Source organism: Cydia strobilella, chromosome 27 (genome assembly GCF_947568885.1).
Source record: "Cydia strobilella chromosome 27, ilCydStro3.1, whole genome shotgun sequence".
NCBI classification, from domain to species: domain Eukaryota; kingdom Metazoa; phylum Arthropoda; class Insecta; order Lepidoptera; family Tortricidae; genus Cydia; species Cydia strobilella.
The window spans coordinates 6,837,979-6,864,254 of record NC_086067.1 but is presented as its reverse complement, the minus strand read 5'-3'; the positions used below and the strand labels follow the sequence as shown (position 1 = coordinate 6,864,254).

At 47.1% G+C, this 26,276-nt stretch overlaps 1 protein-coding gene across 1 annotated transcript in view; it reads left to right on the top strand.

Moving 5' to 3' along the window:
• LOC134753616 (acetyl-CoA carboxylase) overlaps positions 1–26,276 on the top strand; it is a 170,786-nt gene that overhangs the window by 67,289 nt on the left and 77,221 nt on the right. The window contains exons 21-26 of the mRNA XM_063689553.1: positions 6,237–6,373; positions 8,426–8,512; positions 9,364–9,446; positions 11,174–11,283; positions 12,405–12,533; positions 25,229–25,411. Of these exons, the coding sequence (XP_063545623.1) occupies positions 6,237–6,373; positions 8,426–8,512; positions 9,364–9,446; positions 11,174–11,283; positions 12,405–12,533; positions 25,229–25,411 (729 nt within the window). The remainder of the gene's footprint in view (positions 1–6,236; positions 6,374–8,425; positions 8,513–9,363; positions 9,447–11,173; positions 11,284–12,404; positions 12,534–25,228; positions 25,412–26,276) is intronic.

Genomic DNA, 26,276 nt, shown 5'->3' with positions numbered 1-26,276 from the left:
CTGCCCCTGCAGGAGCTGCAGGAGGTCAGTTATCAGCCTCTACTCTAGGCGACAGGTTACTGTTTGCCGGAGCCGTACAACACGCCGCGCTCGCGCGAGGTGGTGGAGATATTCATGCAGAGCCTCCGGGACCCGTCGCTGCCCCTGCAGGAGCTGCAGGAGGTCAGTTATCAGCCTCTACTCTAGGCGACAGGTTACTGTTTGCCGGAGCCGTACAACACGCCGCGCTCGCGCGAGGTGGTGGAGATATTCATGCAGAGCCTCCGGGACCCGTCGCTGCCCCTGCAGGAGCTGCAGGAGGTCAGTTATCAGCCTCTACTCTAGGCGACAGGTTACTGTTTGCCGGAGCCGTACAACACGCCGCGCTCGCGCGAGGTGGTGGAGATATTCATGCAGAGCCTCCGGGACCCGTCGCTGCCCCTGCAGGAGCTGCAGGAGGTCAGTTATCAGCCTCTACTCTAGGCGACAGGTTACTGTTTGCCGGAGCCGTACAACACGCCGCGCTCGCGCGAGGTGGTGGAGATATTCATGCAGAGCCTCCGGGACCCGTCGCTGCCCCTGCAGGAGCTGCAGGAGGTCAGTTATCAGCCTCTACTCTAGGCGACAGGTTACTGTTTGCCGGAGCCGTACAACACGCCGCGCTCGCGCGAGGTGGTGGAGATATTCATGCAGAGCCTCCGGGACCCGTCGCTGCCCCTGCAGGAGCTGCAGGAGGTCAGTTATCAGCCTCTACTCTAGGCGACAGGTTACTGTTTGCCGGAGCCGTACAACACGCCGCGCTCGCGCGAGGTGGTGGAGATATTCATGCAGAGCCTCCGGGACCCGTCGCTGCCCCTGCAGGAGCTGCAGGAGGTCAGTTATCAGCCTCTACTCTAGGCGACAGGTTACTGTTTGCCGGAGCCGTACAACACGCCGCGCTCGCGCGAGGTGGTGGAGATATTCATGCAGAGCCTCCGGGACCCGTCGCTGCCCCTGCAGGAGCTGCAGGAGGTCAGTTATCAGCCTCTACTCTAGGCGACAGGTTACTGTTTGCCGGAGCCGTACAACACGCCGCGCTCGCGCGAGGTGGTGGAGATATTCATGCAGAGCCTCCGGGACCCGTCGCTGCCCCTGCAGGAGCTGCAGGAGGTCAGTTATCAGCCTCTACTCTAGGCGACAGGTTACTGTTTGCCGGAGCCGTACAACACGCCGCGCTCGCGCGAGGTGGTGGAGATATTCATGCAGAGCCTCCGGGACCCGTCGCTGCCCCTGCAGGAGCTGCAGGAGGTCAGTTATCAGCCTCTACTCTAGGCGACAGGTTACTGTTTGCCGGAGCCGTACAACACGCCGCGCTCGCGCGAGGTGGTGGAGATATTCATGCAGAGCCTCCGGGACCCGTCGCTGCCCCTGCAGGAGCTGCAGGAGGTCAGTTATCAGCCTCTACTCTAGGCGACAGGTTACTGTTTGCCGGAGCCGTACAACACGCCGCGCTCGCGCGAGGTGGTGGAGATATTCATGCAGAGCCTCCGGGACCCGTCGCTGCCCCTGCAGGAGCTGCAGGAGGTCAGTTATCAGCCTCTACTCTAGGCGACAGGTTACTGTTTGCCGGAGCCGTACAACACGCCGCGCTCGCGCGAGGTGGTGGAGATATTCATGCAGAGCCTCCGGGACCCGTCGCTGCCCCTGCAGGAGCTGCAGGAGGTCAGTTATCAGCCTCTACTCTAGGCGACAGGTTACTGTTTGCCGGAGCCGTACAACACGCCGCGCTCGCGCGAGGTGGTGGAGATATTCATGCAGAGCCTCCGGGACCCGTCGCTGCCCCTGCAGGAGCTGCAGGAGGTCAGTTATCAGCCTCTACTCTAGGCGACAGGTTACTGTTTGCCGGAGCCGTACAACACGCCGCGCTCGCGCGAGGTGGTGGAGATATTCATGCAGAGCCTCCGGGACCCGTCGCTGCCCCTGCAGGAGCTGCAGGAGGTCAGTTATCAGCCTCTACTCTAGGCGACAGGTTACTGTTTGCCGGAGCCGTACAACACGCCGCGCTCGCGCGAGGTGGTGGAGATATTCATGCAGAGCCTCCGGGACCCGTCGCTGCCCCTGCAGGAGCTGCAGGAGGTCAGTTATCAGCCTCTACTCTAGGCGACAGGTTACTGTTTGCCGGAGCCGTACAACACGCCGCGCTCGCGCGAGGTGGTGGAGATATTCATGCAGAGCCTCCGGGACCCGTCGCTGCCCCTGCAGGAGCTGCAGGAGGTCAGTTATCAGCCTCTACTCTAGGCGACAGGTTACTGTTTGCCGGAGCCGTACAACACGCCGCGCTCGCGCGAGGTGGTGGAGATATTCATGCAGAGCCTCCGGGACCCGTCGCTGCCCCTGCAGGAGCTGCAGGAGGTCAGTTATCAGCCTCTACTCTAGGCGACAGGTTACTGTTTGCCGGAGCCGTACAACACGCCGCGCTCGCGCGAGGTGGTGGAGATATTCATGCAGAGCCTCCGGGACCCGTCGCTGCCCCTGCAGGAGCTGCAGGAGGTCAGTTATCAGCCTCTACTCTAGGCGACAGGTTACTGTTTGCCGGAGCCGTACAACACGCCGCGCTCGCGCGAGGTGGTGGAGATATTCATGCAGAGCCTCCGGGACCCGTCGCTGCCCCTGCAGGAGCTGCAGGAGGTCAGTTATCAGCCTCTACTCTAGGCGACAGGTTACTGTTTGCCGGAGCCGTACAACACGCCGCGCTCGCGCGAGGTGGTGGAGATATTCATGCAGAGCCTCCGGGACCCGTCGCTGCCCCTGCAGGAGCTGCAGGAGGTCAGTTATCAGCCTCTACTCTAGGCGACAGGTTACTGTTTGCCGGAGCCGTACAACACGCCGCGCTCGCGCGAGGTGGTGGAGATATTCATGCAGAGCCTCCGGGACCCGTCGCTGCCCCTGCAGGAGCTGCAGGAGGTCAGTTATCAGCCTCTACTCTAGGCGACAGGTTACTGTTTGCCGGAGCCGTACAACACGCCGCGCTCGCGCGAGGTGGTGGAGATATTCATGCAGAGCCTCCGGGACCCGTCGCTGCCCCTGCAGGAGCTGCAGGAGGTCAGTTATCAGCCTCTACTCTAGGCGACAGGTTACTGTTTGCCGGAGCCGTACAACACGCCGCGCTCGCGCGAGGTGGTGGAGATATTCATGCAGAGCCTCCGGGACCCGTCGCTGCCCCTGCAGGAGCTGCAGGAGGTCAGTTATCAGCCTCTACTCTAGGCGACAGGTTACTGTTTGCCGGAGCCGTACAACACGCCGCGCTCGCGCGAGGTGGTGGAGATATTCATGCAGAGCCTCCGGGACCCGTCGCTGCCCCTGCAGGAGCTGCAGGAGGTCAGTTATCAGCCTCTACTCTAGGCGACAGGTTACTGTTTGCCGGAGCCGTACAACACGCCGCGCTCGCGCGAGGTGGTGGAGATATTCATGCAGAGCCTCCGGGACCCGTCGCTGCCCCTGCAGGAGCTGCAGGAGGTCAGTTATCAGCCTCTACTCTAGGCGACAGGTTACTGTTTGCCGGAGCCGTACAACACGCCGCGCTCGCGCGAGGTGGTGGAGATATTCATGCAGAGCCTCCGGGACCCGTCGCTGCCCCTGCAGGAGCTGCAGGAGGTCAGTTATCAGCCTCTACTCTAGGCGACAGGTTACTGTTTGCCGGAGCCGTACAACACGCCGCGCTCGCGCGAGGTGGTGGAGATATTCATGCAGAGCCTCCGGGACCCGTCGCTGCCCCTGCAGGAGCTGCAGGAGGTCAGTTATCAGCCTCTACTCTAGGCGACAGGTTACTGTTTGCCGGAGCCGTACAACACGCCGCGCTCGCGCGAGGTGGTGGAGATATTCATGCAGAGCCTCCGGGACCCGTCGCTGCCCCTGCAGGAGCTGCAGGAGGTCAGTTATCAGCCTCTACTCTAGGCGACAGGTTACTGTTTGCCGGAGCCGTACAACACGCCGCGCTCGCGCGAGGTGGTGGAGATATTCATGCAGAGCCTCCGGGACCCGTCGCTGCCCCTGCAGGAGCTGCAGGAGGTCAGTTATCAGCCTCTACTCTAGGCGACAGGTTACTGTTTGCCGGAGCCGTACAACACGCCGCGCTCGCGCGAGGTGGTGGAGATATTCATGCAGAGCCTCCGGGACCCGTCGCTGCCCCTGCAGGAGCTGCAGGAGGTCAGTTATCAGCCTCTACTCTAGGCGACAGGTTACTGTTTGCCGGAGCCGTACAACACGCCGCGCTCGCGCGAGGTGGTGGAGATATTCATGCAGAGCCTCCGGGACCCGTCGCTGCCCCTGCAGGAGCTGCAGGAGGTCAGTTATCAGCCTCTACTCTAGGCGACAGGTTACTGTTTGCCGGAGCCGTACAACACGCCGCGCTCGCGCGAGGTGGTGGAGATATTCATGCAGAGCCTCCGGGACCCGTCGCTGCCCCTGCAGGAGCTGCAGGAGGTCAGTTATCAGCCTCTACTCTAGGCGACAGGTTACTGTTTGCCGGAGCCGTACAACACGCCGCGCTCGCGCGAGGTGGTGGAGATATTCATGCAGAGCCTCCGGGACCCGTCGCTGCCCCTGCAGGAGCTGCAGGAGGTCAGTTATCAGCCTCTACTCTAGGCGACAGGTTACTGTTTGCCGGAGCCGTACAACACGCCGCGCTCGCGCGAGGTGGTGGAGATATTCATGCAGAGCCTCCGGGACCCGTCGCTGCCCCTGCAGGAGCTGCAGGAGGTCAGTTATCAGCCTCTACTCTAGGCGACAGGTTACTGTTTGCCGGAGCCGTACAACACGCCGCGCTCGCGCGAGGTGGTGGAGATATTCATGCAGAGCCTCCGGGACCCGTCGCTGCCCCTGCAGGAGCTGCAGGAGGTCAGTTATCAGCCTCTACTCTAGGCGACAGGTTACTGTTTGCCGGAGCCGTACAACACGCCGCGCTCGCGCGAGGTGGTGGAGATATTCATGCAGAGCCTCCGGGACCCGTCGCTGCCCCTGCAGGAGCTGCAGGAGGTCAGTTATCAGCCTCTACTCTAGGCGACAGGTTACTGTTTGCCGGAGCCGTACAACACGCCGCGCTCGCGCGAGGTGGTGGAGATATTCATGCAGAGCCTCCGGGACCCGTCGCTGCCCCTGCAGGAGCTGCAGGAGGTCAGTTATCAGCCTCTACTCTAGGCGACAGGTTACTGTTTGCCGGAGCCGTACAACACGCCGCGCTCGCGCGAGGTGGTGGAGATATTCATGCAGAGCCTCCGGGACCCGTCGCTGCCCCTGCAGGAGCTGCAGGAGGTCAGTTATCAGCCTCTACTCTAGGCGACAGGTTACTGTTTGCCGGAGCCGTACAACACGCCGCGCTCGCGCGAGGTGGTGGAGATATTCATGCAGAGCCTCCGGGACCCGTCGCTGCCCCTGCAGGAGCTGCAGGAGGTCAGTTATCAGCCTCTACTCTAGGCGACAGGTTACTGTTTGCCGGAGCCGTACAACACGCCGCGCTCGCGCGAGGTGGTGGAGATATTCATGCAGAGCCTCCGGGACCCGTCGCTGCCCCTGCAGGAGCTGCAGGAGGTCAGTTATCAGCCTCTACTCTAGGCGACAGGTTACTGTTTGCCGGAGCCGTACAACACGCCGCGCTCGCGCGAGGTGGTGGAGATATTCATGCAGAGCCTCCGGGACCCGTCGCTGCCCCTGCAGGAGCTGCAGGAGGTCAGTTATCAGCCTCTACTCTAGGCGACCAGACCTCAAAACTTACCGAGGGAAATGCAGCGAGTTAGGAGCATTTAAAATCTTCTATGAAATCTGTTTTTCGCACCAAATTTTTACAATAATCAAAAAATCGCAAAAAGTCAAACGTAGCTATGGTTAATTTACATCAAATTATCTAAAAATGTTTTCCATAATGTCCAATATCCAGAGAGGAAAATGGGGACCACGTTTGTATGGAGAAACGGCCGTCCCCTTTTCTTCTTAACATGCATGCTTGTTACAATTTGGTGCCGTGACCAACATTTAAGCCCTCCAGTGGCCAGGTGGTTTAGTAATCAGGACATTAGGCGCCTAAGCTGAATATGCCGGTTCGATTCCGGCCTCGGCCACCGAAAGAGAATAATTTGAGTTGTTCCCTAGTCTTAGTGCCAGTTGCACCATCCGCACTTAACAGACTGATCAACGTCAGTTACTATGAAACTTTCCATACAATGAAATTTAACGATCACAAACAGTTGGTGCAACCGACCCTTAATCTATGCTTTAACCCACAGGTCCTATCCTCGGCGGCCGGCCGTATACCTGTCGCGGTAGAGAAGAAAGTCCGCAAGCTGATGACATTGTACGAGAGGAACATCACTAGTGTGCTAGCGCAGTTCCCTAGCCAACAGATCGCTAGTGTTATAGACCAGTAAGTACATCAGGCTATATACGTGCCCCTGCTGGGCACATACAAAGTTATAAGAAAGTACGCAAGCTCATGCTATATGAGAGGAACATCACTAGTGTGCTAGCGCAGTTCCCTAACCAACAGATCGCTAGTGTTATAGACCAGTAAGTACATCAGGCTATATACGTGCCCCTGCTGGGCACATACAAAGTTATAAGAAAGTACGCAAGCTCATGCTATATGAGAGGAACATCACTAGTGTGCTAGCGCAGTTCCCTAGCCAACAGATCGCTAGTGTTATAGACCAGTAAGTACATCAGGCTATATACGTGCCACTGCTGGGCACATACAAGGTTATAAGAAAGTACGCAAGCTCATGCTGTATGAGAGGAACATCACTAGTGTGCTAGCGCAGTTCCCTACCCAACAGATCGCTAGTGTTATAGACCAGTAAGTACATCAGGCTATACAGTGTGGAAACAATGTATGGGCCCTGGAGGGAAAGTGCCTTAACCCTTAAATGCATGATTTTTTGTATAACTTTTTAATAAATTGAAATAGATGTGTCATGTTGTATAGATTGAGGGAAAAATAAAGAAAAAAATCATAGTATTTAAAAAAACATATATTTTTTACGATGCATATATACATCATTATGCATTTAAGGGTTAAAACCTTAAGTTAGCTCATTTTGCTCAATGGAAACATTCTTTTATTTTTGTTAAAGAAACCAAACTGCATTTAATTTTTTTTTTAATTAGCTCGTTTCACCCAGGAATCGAACCGACTAAACATTAAAAAAAAAAACACTTGCTATTTTATTCGATACAGTTAATGTTAATAATAACTTTTCTCCAAGAAACATTAAGCCTTACACTCGTCTGTCGTACATATCCATAAAATCGAATATTTAGTATTCAAGAATATTTTTAGACAAGCAAAATTGTTACAGCAAATGAATGCAGTTTTGTTTATTTTCAAAAAGGTTGTAAGAAAGTTCGCCAACTCATGATATATGAGAGGAACATCACTAGTGTGCTAGCGCAGTTCCCTAGCCAACAGATCGCTAGTGTTATAGACCAGTAAGTACATCAGGCTATATACGTGCCCCTGCTGGGCACATACAAGGCTTTAAGAAAGTACGCAAGCTCATGCTATATGAGAGAAACATCACTAGTGTGCTAGCGCAGTTCCCTAGCCAACAGATCGCTAGTGTTATAGACCAGTAAGTACATCAGGCTATATACGTGCCACTGCTGGGCACATACAAGGCTTTAAGAAAGTACGCAAGCTCATGCTATATGAGAGAAACATCACTAGTGTGCTAGCGCAGTTCCCTAGCCAACAGATCGCTAGTGTTATAGACCAGTAAGTACATCAGGCTATACAGTGTGGAAAGAATGTATGGGCCCTGGAGGGAAAGTGCCTTAAAACCTTAAGTTAGCTCATTTTGCTCAATGGAAACATTCTTTTATTTTTGTTAAAGAAACAAAACTGCTTTAAAGATTTTTTTTAAATTAGCTCGTTTCACCCGGTAATCGAACCGTCTAAACATTAAAAAAACACTTGCTATTTTATTCTACTATTCGATACAGTTAATGTTAATAATAACTTTTCTCCAAGAAACATTAGGCCTTACACTCGTCTGTCGTACTAAATATTCATAAAATTGAATATTTAGTATTCAAGAATATTTTTAGACAAGCAAACTTGAAAAAAAAAAAAAATCTTTGAATGCAGTTTTGTTTATTTCAAAAAGATTGTAAGAAAGTTCGCCAACTTATGATATATGATAGGAACATCGCTAGTGTGCTAGCACAGTTCCCTAGCCAATATATCGCTAGTGTTATAGACCAGTAAGTACATCAGGCTATATACGTGCCACTGCTGGGCACATACAAGGCTTTAAGAAAGTACGCAAGCTCATGCTATATGAAAGAAATAGTGTGCTAGCGCAGTTCCCTAGCCAATATATCGCTAGTGTTATAGACCAGTAAGTACATCAGGCTATATAAGTCCGTGTATAATTTTTCCTCAAATGTTTCTTTATTTTATTTATTTGCTTTGTTACAGCCACGCCGGTTCGCTGCCCAAGCGGGCGGACCGAGATGTGTTCTTCATGAGCACGCAGGCCTTAGTTCTCTTAGTACAGAGATACAGGTAAATCTTTACTTGAATCAAAGACAATTTATTGTAATAGATAGGTAAAGTCTAAGAAAAAAACGTGCCCCTTAGTTTGACATCCAAAACAGACTGCGCCATATGTTTTGCGGTCACTGAATGGGGTTGGCCGGGCGAAACAATTAGCAGATGGCGCCAGCATAGCTTGCCCTGTCAATCCCTAGAATTGTGTCAAATTTTTGGTTTTTTAATGCCCTGGATGCCAACCCTTTAAGCCAAATCTCATAGAAAAACCGACCAAGTGCGAGTCGGACTCGCACACGAAGGGTTCCGTATCATTATCTATAAAAACGGTCACCCATCCAAGTACTGACCCCGCCCGACGTTGCTTAACTTCGGTCAAAAATCACGTTTATTGAATGGGAGCCCCACTTAAATCTCTATTTTATTCTGTTTTTAGTATTTGTTGTTATATCGGCAATCGAAATACATTATCTGTAAAAATTTCAGCTGTCTAGCTATCACAGATCACGAGATACAGCCTGATGACAGACGGACAGCGGAGTCTTAGTAATAGGGTCCCGTTTTTACCCTTTGGGTACGGAACCCTAAAAAGGGGCAAACTATGATGACATGACAAACGTCGACTTTTGACAATGAAGATTTTTCTTAGACTTTATAGTGAATTATTATTTACAACGACGGGACTTAATCGCGTAAAATAAGTATTAAATTTACCTTAGGAGGTAAATTTAATACTTATACTTATTTTACGCGATTAAGTCCCATCGTTGTAAATAATAATGAGTAAAAATCGTGAAAGTTTAAATCAGTGTTTTATAGTGAATCTTTGTTCAGTATGTACATACATACTTGTATTATTTATACAGGAATGGCATTCGAGGCAGAATGAAGGCCGCCGTTTACGATTTATTGAAACAATATTATCAAGTCGAAAGCAACTTCCAACTGGGTAAGTGTTCACTATACAGGGAACTGCATGCAGTTGTATCTAATCGAAATTAAACTATCGTGAGACATATTTAAAAATATTTAGGTCAATACGGTTTCACTCACTATTTCGCTTTTGGCGACATGTTTCGGATTCTTCGGGAATCCTTCCTCAGGCGCTCGTGTCCGCGGCGGTTGTACGCCGTGCACTGCCCGCGCCGCCCGCCTCGTCGCTCGCAGTTGTACCTTAGGCCAGGATTACACTTGTAAGTTTTACTTACGTAAGTAGGGACACAGCTATACTACAGAATGAGATATTAATATCGTTATCTCATTCTAGCAAATAGCTTTGTCCCTACTTACGTAAGTAATCCAAGTGTAATCCTGGCCTAAGTCTATTAGGTATCGTGCCATGGTTATGGCAAAGAGAATTAACCTCCTAAGTCCCAGTTTTTTTTAATTTAAACGTCATAGTCGTCCTAGAGGTCTCTTGTTCATTTTTTGCACATAATAAATATTTGCTGTCAGTTCTGAACAGACTATTTACAACTCTATGGACTGTCAGAATACTCCGCGCGAGCATTCAAATTTGAAAGCGGGGGGCTTCTAAACATTTTGTACCGAAATATGTACTATCGGTGTTTATTACTATAATAATAATAATATAATTTCTTTATTCAGATTTCTATGATCCAATGTATAGGTACATAATTACTTAAAATCTATTGTTAATGTTACTATAGTAAAATAAAACTATGAAAACGGATTATATCGCGTATATTGAATTTATAAATTCAATATACGCGATATAATCCGTTTTCATAGTTTTATTTCATGAGTAACTATCGCGGTAACCGAAGACAATGTTACTATAGTAATTTATTTAATGCTGGGACTGAAGGGTGACTTTTATTATGTACAAAATTTGGCACCGCAGGACTTAGGAGGTTAAGAAGACAGAGTGCTCACTCCATACATCGGGTTTGTTACCAAAAATACTATTCTTTTCGTAGTCTACATATAGCGTGAAGTAGCGGAACTATCAGTACTGCTATTGGACACTAGATGTCACGTGTGTCGCGACTGACAAAAAGTGTATTGCTCAACAATTTATAACTAATGTTATAAGCAGAAGGAGTTGAAAATAGAGTTCCGGTTACTCTGGATATAATATTAGCTGAAAATCGTTGAGCATTAGACTTTCCGTTTGCCGTGACATCTATTGTCGAGTAGCAGTACTGAGAGTTCCGCTACTTGACGCTAGATGTAGATCTTTATTTACCGACCTACCTTACCTTTACCAAAGATAGATATAACTCCGTCATAGATGTTTACAGTCTAAGGAAAAAACGTGCCTCGAAAATCAAGAAAATTTGATTCTCGTTCAGAGGGCGCCACTAGTTTTGGCCCACTGTCGTATAGATGGCGTTGACTGTTTCGTTTGTTATTTAACAATTTTAACGCATATCAGTGAAAGAACATGGGTCAAAATCATAAAAATAATTAATGCATTTAAAAAAAAACCATTTATCTATATTTAAATACATTCTATCGTATTTTTATAAATCTTCATTTTTAGTTTTAAAGTGTGTCGACAGATGGCAGTGAATTTACTGGGGTTACAAAATTTACTATGACAGTACCGCTCTAGTATAAGTTACTCTATGCCTTTATTTTGTAAATGTGATTTAATATGTGTTCAAAACGCGAAAGTTTTAAATGTTATATTACAATTTTATTTTGTATCAGGTTCATACGACAAATGCGTGATGGCGCTCCGCGACAAGCACAAAGACGACATACAGGTTGTCGCCGACATCATATTCTCACACAACCAGGTCGCCAAGAAAAACCTTCTGGTACGTATATATTCTGCCTACAAGTTTTTTTTATACCACGTCGGTGGCAATCAAGCATACGGCCCGCCTGATGGTAAGCAGTTACCGTAGCCTATGGACGCCTGCACTACCAGAAATATATTACACGCGCGTTGCCGACCCTTTAAAAACCTGTACACTCCTTTTTTGAAGAACTCCATACTGTAGCCCCTCGGGAAAACCTCGGCAGGGAAAACCAAGTTTATTCAATTATGATAATACAGTAATAGGGGGTATTACTGCAATGTTCTGCCATCAGAGTGCAGCACTAGGCCGTTTAGTAAACCATAGAGTAACTTATACATACTGTGCCTTTAACAGTTTTTTGACAAGTTTTCAGGGATAATAAAATATGACATTGATGCATCTGTTAATTAAGCACTATATCCTACTTATAAACACCTGTATATTTTACGAAAATATTTTTTTTTATCTGTTTTAATGTTATGTTTGTACTAACCCTAAATTTAAGTATTAGTATGAATGTTACTAACACACTAGCTTTTGCCCGCGACTTCGTCTGCGCGGACTTAGTAACAGCAGCTAAAGTAAGTATAGCGCCTGGAAAAATTCTCATAGCAATCTAAATTTGAGCATATTATGCACACAAATTAGCAGGCACTTCGTTAATTATCTCAATTCCACCCCGCTTTTTACTTTCTTAAGGGATGATTTTCGGAATAAAAACTATCCTATGTCCTTCTCAGGGACTCAACCTATCTCTATGCCAAATTTCATCTAAATCGGTTCAGCGGTTTAAGCGTGAAGAGGGAACAAACAGACAGACAGACTTTCGCATTTATAATATTAGTATGAACTAGTATGGATTATGGACATCTAAATGATTATTGATTGATTAATTGATCAAAGCGGTTTGTTTACAGAGGACCTACCGGGAAACGCGAATCCGAAATTTCGCTGTCTGCCTCTATCGCTCGAATATACGAGAGTGACAAAGATGTTAGATAACGAAATTTCGATTTTCGTGTTTTAGAATTGTCTCGATGAGTATTAGTTGTCTGTGGTAAGAAAAGTACAGTCAGCGATAAAAGCTTGGAGCAAAAATGAAATTTTTGACAAAAATCTAATATTTTAATCACCAGGTGACCCTACTAATCGACCACCTGTGGTCCAACGAGCCCGGTCTGACCGACGAGCTGGCGGCCATCTTGAACGAGCTGACGTCACTGCACCGCGCCGAGCACAGCCGCGTCGCTCTCAGGGCGCGACAAGTGAGTCACAAACAAACAATACTACAAACAACACTACAAACAATGTTACAAATAATACTACAAACAATACTACAAACAAACAATCAGACTACTGATCCTCTGGTACACCGACGAGCCGGCAGCCATCTTGAACGAGCTGACACAGCCGAGCACAGCTGCGTCGCTCTTAGGGCGCGACAAGTGAGTAACAAACAAACAATACTACAAACAACACTACAAACAATGTTACAAATAATACTACAAACAATACTACAAACAAACAATCAGACTACTGATCCTCTGGTACACCGACGAGCCGGCAGCCATCTTGAACGAGCTGACACAGCCGAGCACAGCTGCGTCGCTCTTAGGGCGCGACAAGTGAGTAACAAACAAACAATACTACAAACAACACTACAAACAATTTTACAAATAATACTACAAACAATACTACAAACAAACAATCAGACTACTGATCCTCTGGTACACCGACGAGCCGGCAGCCATCTTGAACGAGCTGACACAGCCGAGCACAGCTGCGTCGCTCTTAGGGCGCGACAAGTGAGTAACAAACAAACAATACTACAAACAACACTACAAACAATGTTACAAATAATACTACAAACAATACTACAAACAAACAATCAGACTACTGATCCTCTGGTACACCGACGAGCCGGCAGCCATCTTGAACGAGCTGACACAGCCGAGCACAGCTGCGTCGCTCTTAGGGCGCGACAAGTGAGTAACAAACAAACAATACTACAAACAACACTACAAACAATGTTACAAATAATACTACAAACAATACTACAAACAAACAATCAGACTACTGATCCTCTGGTACACCGACGAGCCGGCAGCCATCTTGAACGAGCTGACACAGCCGAGCACAGCCGCGTCGCTCTCAGGGCGCGACAAGTGAGTCACAAACAAACAATACTACAAACAACACTACAAACAATGTTACAAATAATACTACAAACAATACTACAAACAAACAATCAGACTACTGATCCTCTGGTACACCGACGAGCCGGCAGCCATCTTGAACGAGCTGACACAGCCGAGCACAGCTGCGTCGCTCTTAGGGCGCGACAAGTGAGTAACAAACAAACAATACTACAAACAACACTACAAACAATGTTACAAATAATACTACAAACAAACAATCAGACTACTGATCCTCTGGTACACCGACGAGCCGGCAGCCATCTTGAACGAGCTGACACAGCCGAGCACAGCTGCGTCGCTCTTAGGGCGCGACAAGTGAGTAACAAACAAACAATACTACAAACAACACTACAAACAATGTTACAAATAATACTACAAACAATACTACAAACAAACAATCAGTCTACTGATCCTCTGGTACACCGACGAGCCGGCAGCCATCTTGAACGAGCTGACACAGCCGAGCACAGCCGCGTCGCTCTCAGGGCGCGACAAGTGAGTAACAAACAAACAATACTACAAACAACACTACAAACAATGCCACAAATAATACTACAAACAATACTACAAACAAACAATCAGACTACTGATCCTCTGGTGCACCGACGAGCCGGCAGCCATCTTGAACGAGCTGACACAGCCGAGCACAGCCGCGTCGCTCTCAGGGCGCGACAAGTGAGTAACAAACAAACAATACTACAAACAACACTACAAACAATGTTACAAATAATACTACAAACAATACTACAAACAAACAATCAGACTACTGATCCTCTGGTACACCGACGAGCCGGCAGCCATCTTGAACGAGCTGACACAGCCGAGCACAGCCGCGTCGCTCTCAGGGCGCGACAAGTGAGTAACAAACAAACAATACTACAAACAACACTACAAACAATGCCACAAATAATACTACAAACAATACTACAAACAAACAATCAGACTACTGATCCTCTGGTGCACCGACGAGCCGGCAGCCATCTTGAACGAGCTGACACAGCCGAGCACAGCCGCGTCGCTCTCAGGGCGCGACAAGTGAGTAACAAACAAACAATATTACAAACAACACTACAAACAACGCTACAAACAACACTACAAACAATGCCACAAATAATACTACAAACAATACTACAAACAAACAATCAGACTACTGATCCTCTGGTACACCGACGAGCCGGCAGCCATCTTGAACGAGCTGACACAGCCGAGCACAGCCGCGTCGCTCTCAGGGCGCGACAAGTGAGTAACAAACAAACAATACTACAAACAACACTACAAACAATGTTACAAATAATACTACAAACAATACTACAAACAAACAATCAGACTACTGATCCTCTGGTACACCGACGAGCCGGCAGCCATCTTGAACGAGCTGACACAGCCGAGCACAGCCGCGTCGCTCTCAGGGCGCGTCAAGTGAGTAACAAACAAACAATACTACAAACAACACTACAAACAATGCCACAAATAATACTACAAACAATACTACAAACAAACAATCAGACTACTGATCCTCTGGTGCACCGACGAGCCGGCAGCCATCTTGAACGAGCTGACACAGCCGAGCACAGCCGCGTCGCTCTCAGGGCGCGACAAGTGAGTAACAAACAAACAATATTACAAACAACACTACAAACAACGCTACAAACAACACTACAAACAATGCCACAAATAATACTACAAACAATACTACAAACAAACAATCAGACTACTGATCCTCTGGTACACCGACGAGCCGGCAGCCATCTTGAACGAGCTGACACAGCCGAGCACAGCCGCGTCGCTCTCAGGGCGCGACAAGTGAGTAACAAACAAACAATACTACAAACAACACTACAAACAATGCCACAAATAATACTACAAACAATACTACAAACAAACAATCAGACTACTGATCCTCTGGTGCACCGACGAGCCGGCAGCCATCTTGAACGAGCTGACACAGCCGAGCACAGCCGCGTCGCTCTCAGGGCGCGACAAGTGAGTAACAAACAAACAATATTACAAACAACACTACAAACAACGCTACAAACAACACTACAAACAATGCCACAAATAATACTACAAACAATACTACAAACAAACAATCAGACTACTGATCCTCTGGTACACCGACGAGCCGGCAGCCATCTTGAACGAGCTGACACAGCCGAGCACAGCCGCGTCGCTCTCAGGGCGCGACAAGTGAGTAACAAACAAACAATATTACAAACAACACTACAAACAACGCTACAAACAACACTACAAACAATGCCACAAATAATACTACAAACAATACTACAAACAAACAATCAGACTACTGATCCTCTGGTACACCGACGAGCCGGCAGCCATCTTGAACGAGCTGACACAGCCGAGCACAGCCGCGTCGCTCTCAGGGCGCGACAAGTGAGTAACAAACAAACAATATTACAAACAACACTACAAACAACGCTACAAACAACACTACAAACAATGCCACAAATAATACTACAAACAATACTACAAACAAACAATCAGACTACTGATCCTCTGGTACACCGACGAGCCGGCAGCCATCTTGAACGAGCTGACACAGCCGAGCACAGCCGCGTCGCTCTCAGGGCGCGACAAGTGAGTAACAAACAAACAATACTACAAACAACACTACAAACAATGTTACAAATAATACTACAAACAATACTACAAACAAACAATCAGACTACTGATCCTCTGGTACACCGACGAGCCGGCAGCCATCTTGAACGAGCTGACACAGCCGAGCACAGCCGCGTCGCTCTCAGGGCGCGACAAGTGAGTAACAAACAAACAATATTACAAACAACACTACAAACAACGCTACAAACAACACTACAAACAATGCCACAAATAATACTACAAACAATACTACAAACAAACAATCAGACTACTGATCCTCTGGTACAACGACGAGCCGGCAGCCATCTTGAACGAGCTGACACAGCCGAGCACAGCCGCGTCGCTCTCAGGGCGCGACAAGTGAGTAACAAACAAACAATATTACAAACAACACTACAAACAACGCTACAAACAACACTACAAACAATGCCACAAATAATACTACAAACAATACTACAAACAAACACTCAGACTACTGATCCTCTGGTACACCGACGAGCCGGCAGCCATCTTGAACGAGCTGACACAGCCGAGCACAGCCGCGTCGCTCTCAGGGCGCGACAAGTGAGTAACAAACAAACAATATTACAAACAACACTACAAACAACGCTACAAACAACACTACAAACAATGCCACAAATAATACTACAAACAATACTACAAACAAACAATCAGACTACTGATCCTCTGGTACACCGACGAGCCGGCAGCCATCTTGAACGAGCTGACACAGCCGAGCACAGCCGCGTCGCTCTCAGGGCGCGACAAGTGAGTAACAAACAAACAATACTACAAACAACACTACAAACAATGCCACAAATAATACTACAAACAATACTACAAACAAACAATCAGACTACTGATCCTCTGGTACACCGACGAGCCGGCAGCCATCTTGAACGAGCTGACACAGCCGAGCACAGCCGCGTCGCTCTCAGGGCGCGACAAGTGAGTAACAAACAAACAATATTACAAACAACACTACAAACAACGCTACAAACAACACTACAAACAATGCCACAAATAATACTACAAACAATACTACAAACAAACAATCAGACTACTGATCCTCTGGTACACCGACGAGCCGGCAGCCATCTTGAACGAGCTGACACAGCCGAGCACAGCCGCGTCGCTCTCAGGGCGCGACAAGTGAGTAACAAACAAACAATATTACAAACAACACTACAAACAACGCTACAAACAACACTACAAACAATGCCACAAATAATACTACAAACAATACTACAAACAAACAATCAGACTACTGATCCTCTGGTACACCGACGAGCCGGCAGCCATCTTGAACGAGCTGACACAGCCGAGCACAGCCGCGTCGCTCTCAGGGCGCGACAAGTGAGTAACAAACAAACAATACTACAAACAACACTACAAACAATGCCACAAATAATACTACAAACAATACTACAAACAAACAATCAGACTACTGATCCTCTGGTACACCGACGAGCCGGCAGCCATCTTGAACGAGCTGACACAGCCGAGCACAGCCGCGTCGCTCTCAGGGCGCGACAAGTGAGTAACAAACAAACAATACTACAAACAACACTACAAACAATGCCACAAATAATACTACAAACAATACTACAAACAAACAATCAGACTACTGATCCTCTGGTACACCGACGAGCCGGCAGCCATCTTGAACGAGCTGACACAGCCGAGCACAGCCGCGTCGCTCTCAGGGCGCGACAAGTGAGTAACAAACAAACAATACTACAAACAACACTACAAACAATGCCACAAATAATACTACAAACAATACTACAAACAAACAATCAGACTACTGATCCTCTGGTACACCGACGAGCCGGCAGCCATCTTGAACGAGCTGACACAGCCGAGCACAGCCGCGTCGCTCTCAGGGCGCGACAAGTGAGTAACAAACAAACAATATTACAAACAACACTACAAACAACGCTACAAACAACACTACAAACAATGCCACAAATAATACTACAAACAATACTACAAACAAACAATCAGACTACTGATCCTCTGGTACACCGACGAGCCGGCAGCCATCTTGAACGAGCTGACACAGCCGAGCACAGCTGCGTCGCTCTTAGGGCGCGACAAGTGAGTAACAAACAAACAATACTACAAACAACACTACAAACAATGTTACAAATAATACTACAAACAATACTACAAACAAACAATCAGTCTACTGATCCTCTGGTACACCGACGAGCCGGCAGCCATCTTGAACGAGCTGACACAGCCGAGCACAGCCGCGTCGCTCTCAGGGCGCGACAAGTGAGTAACAAACAAACAATACTACAAACAACACTACAAACAATGCCACAAATAATACTACAAACAATACTACAAACAAACAATCAGACTACTGATCCTCTGGTGCACCGACGAGCCGGCAGCCATCTTGAACGAGCTGACACAGCCGAGCACAGCCGCGTCGCTCTCAGGGCGCGACAAGTGAGTAACAAACAAACAATACTACAAACAACACTACAAACAATGTTACAAATAATACTACAAACAATACTACAAACAAACAATCAGACTACTGATCCTCTGGTACACCGACGAGCCGGCAGCCATCTTGAACGAGCTGACACAGCCGAGCACAGCCGCGTCGCTCTCAGGGCGCGACAAGTGAGTAACAAACAAACAATACTACAAACAACACTACAAACAATGCCACAAATAATACTACAAACAATACTACAAACAAACAATCAGACTACTGATCCTCTGGTGCACCGACGAGCCGGCAGCCATCTTGAACGAGCTGACACAGCCGAGCACAGCCGCGTCGCTCTCAGGGCGCGACAAGTGAGTAACAAACAAACAATATTACAAACAACACTACAAACAACGCTACAAACAACACTACAAACAATGCCACAAATAATACTACAAACAATACTACAAACAAACAATCAGACTACTGATCCTCTGGTACACCGACGAGCCGGCAGCCATCTTGAACGAGCTGACACAGCCGAGCACAGCCGCGTCGCTCTCAGGGCGCGACAAGTGAGTAACAAACAAACAATACTACAAACAACACTACAAACAATGTTACAAATAATACTACAAACAATACTACAAACAAACAATCAGACTACTGATCCTCTGGTACACCGACGAGCCGGCAGCCATCTTGAACGAGCTGACACAGCCGAGCACAGCCGCGTCGCTCTCAGGGCGCGTCAAGTGAGTAACAAACAAACAATACTACAAACAACACTACAAACAATGCCACAAATAATACTACAAACAATACTACAAACAAACAATCAGACTACTGATCCTCTGGTGCACCGACGAGCCGGCAGCCATCTTGAACGAGCTGACACAGCCGAGCACAGCCGCGTCGCTCTCAGGGCGCGACAAGTGAGTAACAAACAAACAATATTACAAACAACACTACAAACAACGCTACAAACAACACTACAAACAATGCCACAAATAATACTACAAACAATACTACAAACAAACAATCAGACTACTGATCCTCTGGTACACCGACGAGCCGGCAGCCATCTTGAACGAGCTGACACAGCCGAGCACAGCCGCGTCGCTCTCAGGGCGCGACAAGTGAGTAACAAACAAACAATACTACAAACAACACTACAAACAATGCCACAAATAATACTACAAACAATACTACAAACAAACAATCAGACTACTGATCCTCTGGTGCACCGACGAGCCGGCAGCCATCTTGAACGAGCTGACACAGCCGAGCACAGCCGCGTCGCTCTCAGGGCGCGACAAGTGAGTAACAAACAAACAATATTACAAACAACACTACAAACAACGCTACAAACAACACTACAAACAATGCCACAAATAATACTACAAACAATACTACAAACAAACAATCAGACTACTGATCCTCTGGTACACCGACGAGCCGGCAGCCATCTTGAACGAGCTGACACAGCCGAGCACAGCCGCGTCGCTCTCAGGGCGCGACAAGTGAGTAACAAACAAACAATATTACAAACAACACTACAAACAACGCTACAAACAACACTACAAACAATGCCACAAATAATACTACAAACAATACTACAAACAAACAATCAGACTACTGATCCTCTGGTACACCGACGAGCCGGCAGCCATCTTGAACGAGCTGACACAGCCGAGCACAGCCGCGTCGCTCTCAGGGCGCGACAAGTGAGTAACAAACAAACAATATTACAAACAACACTACAAACAACGCTACAAACAACACTACAAACAATGCCACAAATAATACTACAAACAATACTACAAACAAACAATCAGACTACTGATCCTCTGGTACACCGACGAGCCGGCAGCCATCTTGAACGAGCTGACACAGCCGAGCACAGCCGCGTCGCTCTCAGGGCGCGACAAGTGAGTAACAAACAAACAATACTACAAACAACACTACAAACAATGTTACAAATAATACTACAAACAATACTACAAACAAACAATCAGACTACTGATCCTCTGGTACACCGACGAGCCGGCAGCCATCTTGAACGAGCTGACACAGCCGAGCACAGCCGCGTCGCTCTCAGGGCGCGACAAGTGAGTAACAAACAAACAATATTACAAACAACACTACAAACAACGCTACAAACAACACTACAAACAATGCCACAAATAATACTACAAACAATACTACAAACAAACAATCAGACTACTGATCCTCTGGTACAACGACGAGCCGGCAGCCATCTTGAACGAGCTGACACAGCCGAGCACAGCCGCGTCGCTCTCAGGGCGCGACAAGTGAGTAACAAACAAACAATATTACAAACAACACTACAAACAACGCTACAAACAACACTACAAACAATGCCACAAATAATACTACAAACAATACTACAAACAAACACTCAGACTACTGATCCTCTGGTACACCGACGAGCCGGCAGCCATCTTGAACGAGCTGACACAGCCGAGCACAGCCGCGTCGCTCTCAGGGCGCGACAAGTGAGTAACAAACAAACAATATTACAAACAACACTACAAACAACGCTACAAACAACACTACAAACAATGCCACAAATAATACTACAAACAATACTACAAACAAACAATCAGACTACTGATCCTCTGGTACACCGACGAGCCGGCAGCCATCTTGAACGAGCTGACACAGCCGAGCACAGCCGCGTCGCTCTCAGGGCGCGACAAGTGAGTAACAAACAAACAATACTACAAACAACACTACAAACAATGCCACAAATAATACTACAAACAATACTACAAACAAACAATCAGACTACTGATCCTCTGGTACACCGACGAGCCGGCAGCCATCTTGAACGAGCTGACACAGCCGAGCACAGCCGCGTCGCTCTCAGGGCGCGACAAGTGAGTAACAAACAAACAATATTACAAACAACACTACAAACAACGCTACAAACAACACTACAAACAATGCCACAAATAATACTACAAACAATACTACAAACAAACAATCAGACTACTGATCCTCTGGTACACCGACGAGCCGGCAGCCATCTTGAACGAGCTGACACAGCCGAGCACAGCCGCGTCGCTCTCAGGGCGCGACAAGTGAGTAACAAACAAACAATATTACAAACAACACTACAAACAACGCTACAAACAACACTACAAACAATGCCACAAATAATACTACAAACAATACTACAAACAAACAATCAGACTACTGATCCTCTGGTACACCGACGAGCCGGCAGCCATCTTGAACGAGCTGACACAGCCGAGCACAGCCGCGTCGCTCTCAGGGCGCGACAAGTGAGTAACAAACAAACAATACTACAAACAACACTACAAACAATGCCACAAATAATACTACAAACAATACTACAAACAAACAATCAGACTACTGATCCTCTGGTACACCGACGAGCCGGCAGCCATCTTGAACGAGCTGACACAGCCGAGCACAGCCGCGTCGCTCTCAGGGCGCGACAAGTGAGTAACAAACAAACAATACTACAAACAACACTACAAACAATGCCACAAATAATACTACAAACAATACTACAAACAAACAATCAGACTACTGATCCTCTGGTACACCGACGAGCCGGCAGCCATCTTGAACGAGCTGACACAGCCGAGCACAGCCGCGTCGCTCTCAGGGCGCGACAAGTGAGTAACAAACAAACAATACTACAAACAACACTACAAACAATGCCACAAATAATACTACAAACAATACTACAAACAAACAATCAGACTACTGATCCTCTGGTACACCGACGAGCCGGCAGCCATCTTGAACGAGCTGACACAGCCGAGCACAGCCGCGTCGCTCTCAGGGCGCGACAAGTGAGTAACAAACAAACAATATTACAAACAACACTACAAACAACGCTACAAACAACACTACAAACAATGCCACAAATAATACTACAAACAATACTACAAACAAACAATCAGACTACTGATCCTCTGGTACACCGACGAGCCGGCAGCCATCTTGAACGAGCTGACACAGCCGAGCACAGCCGCGTCGCTCTCAGGGCGCGACAAGTGAGTAACAAACAAACAATATTACAAACAACACTACAAACAACGCTACAAACAACACTACAAACAATGCCACAAATAATACTACAAACAATACTACAAACAAACAATCAGACTACTGATCCTCTGGTACACCGACGAGCCGGCAGCCATCTTGAACGAGCTGACACAGCCGAGCACAGCCGCGTCGCTCTCAGGGCGCGACAAGTGAGTAACAAACAAACAATACTACAAACAACACTACAAACAATGTTACAAATAATACTACAAACAATACTACAAACAAACAATCAGACTACTGATCCTCTGGTACACCGACGAGCCGGCAGCCATCTTGAACGAGCTGACACAGCCGAGCACAGCCGCGTCGCTCTCAGGGCGCGACAAGTGAGTAACAAACAAACAATATTACAAACAACACTACAAACAACGCTACAAACAACACTACAAACAATGCCACAAATAATACTACAAACAATACTACAAACAAACAATCAGACTACTGATCCTCTGGTACACCGACGAGCCGGCAGCCATCTTGAACGAGCTGACACAGCCGAGCACAGCCGCGTCGCTCTCAGGGCGCGACAAGTGAGTAACAAACAAACAATATTACAAACAACACTACAAACAACGCTACAAACAACACTACAAACAATGCCACAAATAATACTACAAACAATACTACAAACAAACAATCAGACTACTGATCCTCTGGTACACCGACGAGCCGGCAGCCATCTTGAACGAGCTGACACAGCCGAGCACAGCCGCGTCGCTCTCAGGGCGCGACAAGTGAGTAACAAACAAACAATATTACAAACAACACTACAAACAACGCTACAAACAACACTACAAACAATGCCACAAATAATACTACAAACAATACTACAAACAAACAATCAGACTACTGATCCTCTGGTACACCGACGAGCCGGCAGCCATCTTGAACGAGCTGACACAGCCGAGCACAGCCGCGTCGCCCTCAGGGCGCGACAAGTGAGTAACAAACAAACAATACTACAAACAACACTACAAACAATGCCACAAATAATACTACAAACAATACTACAAACAAACAATCAGACTACTGATCCTCTGGTACACCGACGAGCCGGCAGCCATCTTGAACGAGCTGACACAGCCGAGCACAGCCGCGTCGCTCTCAGGGCGCGACAAGTGAGTAACAAACAAACAATATTACAAACAACACTACAAACAACGCTACAAACAACACTACAAACAATGCCACAAATAATACTACAAACAATACTACAAACAAACAATCAGACTACTGATCCTCTGGTACACCGACGAGCCGGCAGCCATCTTGAACGAGCTGACACAGCCGAGCACAGCCGCGTCGCTCTCAGGGCGCGACAAGTGAGTAACAAACAAACAATATTACAAACAACACTACAAACAACGCTACAAACAACACTACAAACAATGCCACAAATAATACTACAAACAATACTACAAACAAACAATCAGACTACTGATCCTCTGGTACACCGACGAGCCGGCAGCCATCTTGAACGAGCTGACACAGCCGAGCACAGCCGCGTCGCTCTCAGGGCGCGACAAGTGAGTAACAAACAAACAATACTACAAACAACACTACAAACAATGCCACAAATAATACTACAAACAATACTACAAACAAACAATCAGACTACTGATCCTCTGGTGCACCGACGAGCCGGCAGCCATCTTGAACGAGCTGACACAGCCGAGCACAGCCGCGTCGCTCTCAGGGCGCGACAAGTGAGTAACAAACAAACAATACTACAAACAACACTACAAACAATGCCACAAATAATACTACAAACAATACTACAAACAAACAATCAGACTACTGATCCTCTGGTACACCGACGAGCCGGCAGCCATCTTGAACGAGCTGACACAGCCGAGCACAGCCGCGTCGCTCTCAGGGCGCGACAAGTGAGTAACAGAATAGGTTGAATCAACTTTCTTCATATTTTCGATTTACTGGGTCACTCCTTAGAGAGGTACAGATGTAGTGCATAATTCTTTTCCATCGTATTTTCACGGAAACGTACGAACGTGTCTTGCTATTTCAGTCAGTCTCGGTACAAACAGGTTGACTGAAGTAGCATGACAAATACGAACATTTCCGAGACAATACGATGAAAAACAATTATGCACGGTCACTTTTTGCAGTGGTTCTGTAACGCGTGAAAATATCTCTTTACATGACTTAGGCCAAAGTCTTGCTTTTCTTTAAGCAAAAGACTTATTGATTGTTCTAAAGTCTAAGAATCGTGCCCCCGAATTTGACAGACGAACTAGATGGCGCTCCATATCTTTTGTGGTCAATTGATTGTCAAACGTCAACTTTTGACAGAGTTGCCTGTCAAATATGAGGCACGAATGTTTTATAGACCCACATCCTACACAGTAGGCGGGTCCACACAAAACGAGCCGCCTCGCGAGGAAATTGCCGAGCGAAGCAGCTCAGTCTGTGTAGACGTGCCTCGCCCGAGGCAATGCGGGCCGCGGCAAAATTTCGTCGCGAGGCGGCTCTTTCTGTGTGGAGTTGTGGACCGCCTACTGAATGTATCTATGGTCCTAGGTATATTTAAAAGGTATCAGGTGACTTGTTATGTAATTCCCAGGTACTGATCGCCGCGCACCAACCGGCCTACGAGTTACGCCACAACCAAATGGAGTCCATCTTCCTGTCGGCCGTGGACATGTACGGACACGACTTCCATCCTGAGAACCTTCAGAAGCTGATCCTCTCCGAGACTTCCATATTCGACATACTGCATGATTTCTTCTACCACACCAACCAAGCGGTGAGTAATTATTATTGTTACATATGTGTGTGAGCACCGGAGTCCATATTTTTTGTTCGGGGGATCCACCCGGAGAACCTTCAGCTGATCCTCTCCGAGACTTCCATATATAACATTATGCATCATTTCTTCTACCATACAAAACTCGCAACTATGGATCAATAGCCCATCGCGCTGCCAACTAAGCTACCGAGACTTAACTGGACTATTCCACTTTCAATTGTGCCATTCTCAACCAAAAGGGTAAAGGGTTGTCAATAAGGTGCTATTTCCATATAGCTTCAATTTGAAATCAACCTTATCGACTAGCGCCAATGTGGTACCTTTTGGTTGAAAACGTCACAATTTATTTCTAATCTTTATGGCATCGTTTGCAGACGTTTCTGCTGAATACAAAATTAATACTTTTATCTCGGTTGAGTTACTCTAAATTCTCTCTCTACTCTAATTATTCTCTTTATAATTCTACTCGTATCCATACAAACTTTTAAACCTTTTATCTTTATGGGAATAAGAATAAGAAGAATAAGAATAAGAATATATTTATTTAAAAGAAAAAACCTTAATAATATTCGACAATATCCAGTGGCCCCACACTAGGCAATGCCTGTCACGTGGTAGCCGGGTTCGCATTAAACAACCAAAGGTTAAGTAAAAAACTAGGTGACATTAATAGAAGTAATAATTAAAGAAATTAAGTAATTTAAAGAAAGAAAATTAAAGAAAAACTTTGTCTCTGTGTGTGTGTGTGTGTGTATGTGTGTGTGTGTGTGTGTATGTGTGTGTGTGTGTGTTGGGTTGCGCATGTATTAAGGCTACAGAGATTGTTAGCATACGTAAGTGATTAGGTGACGACCTTCAGCAG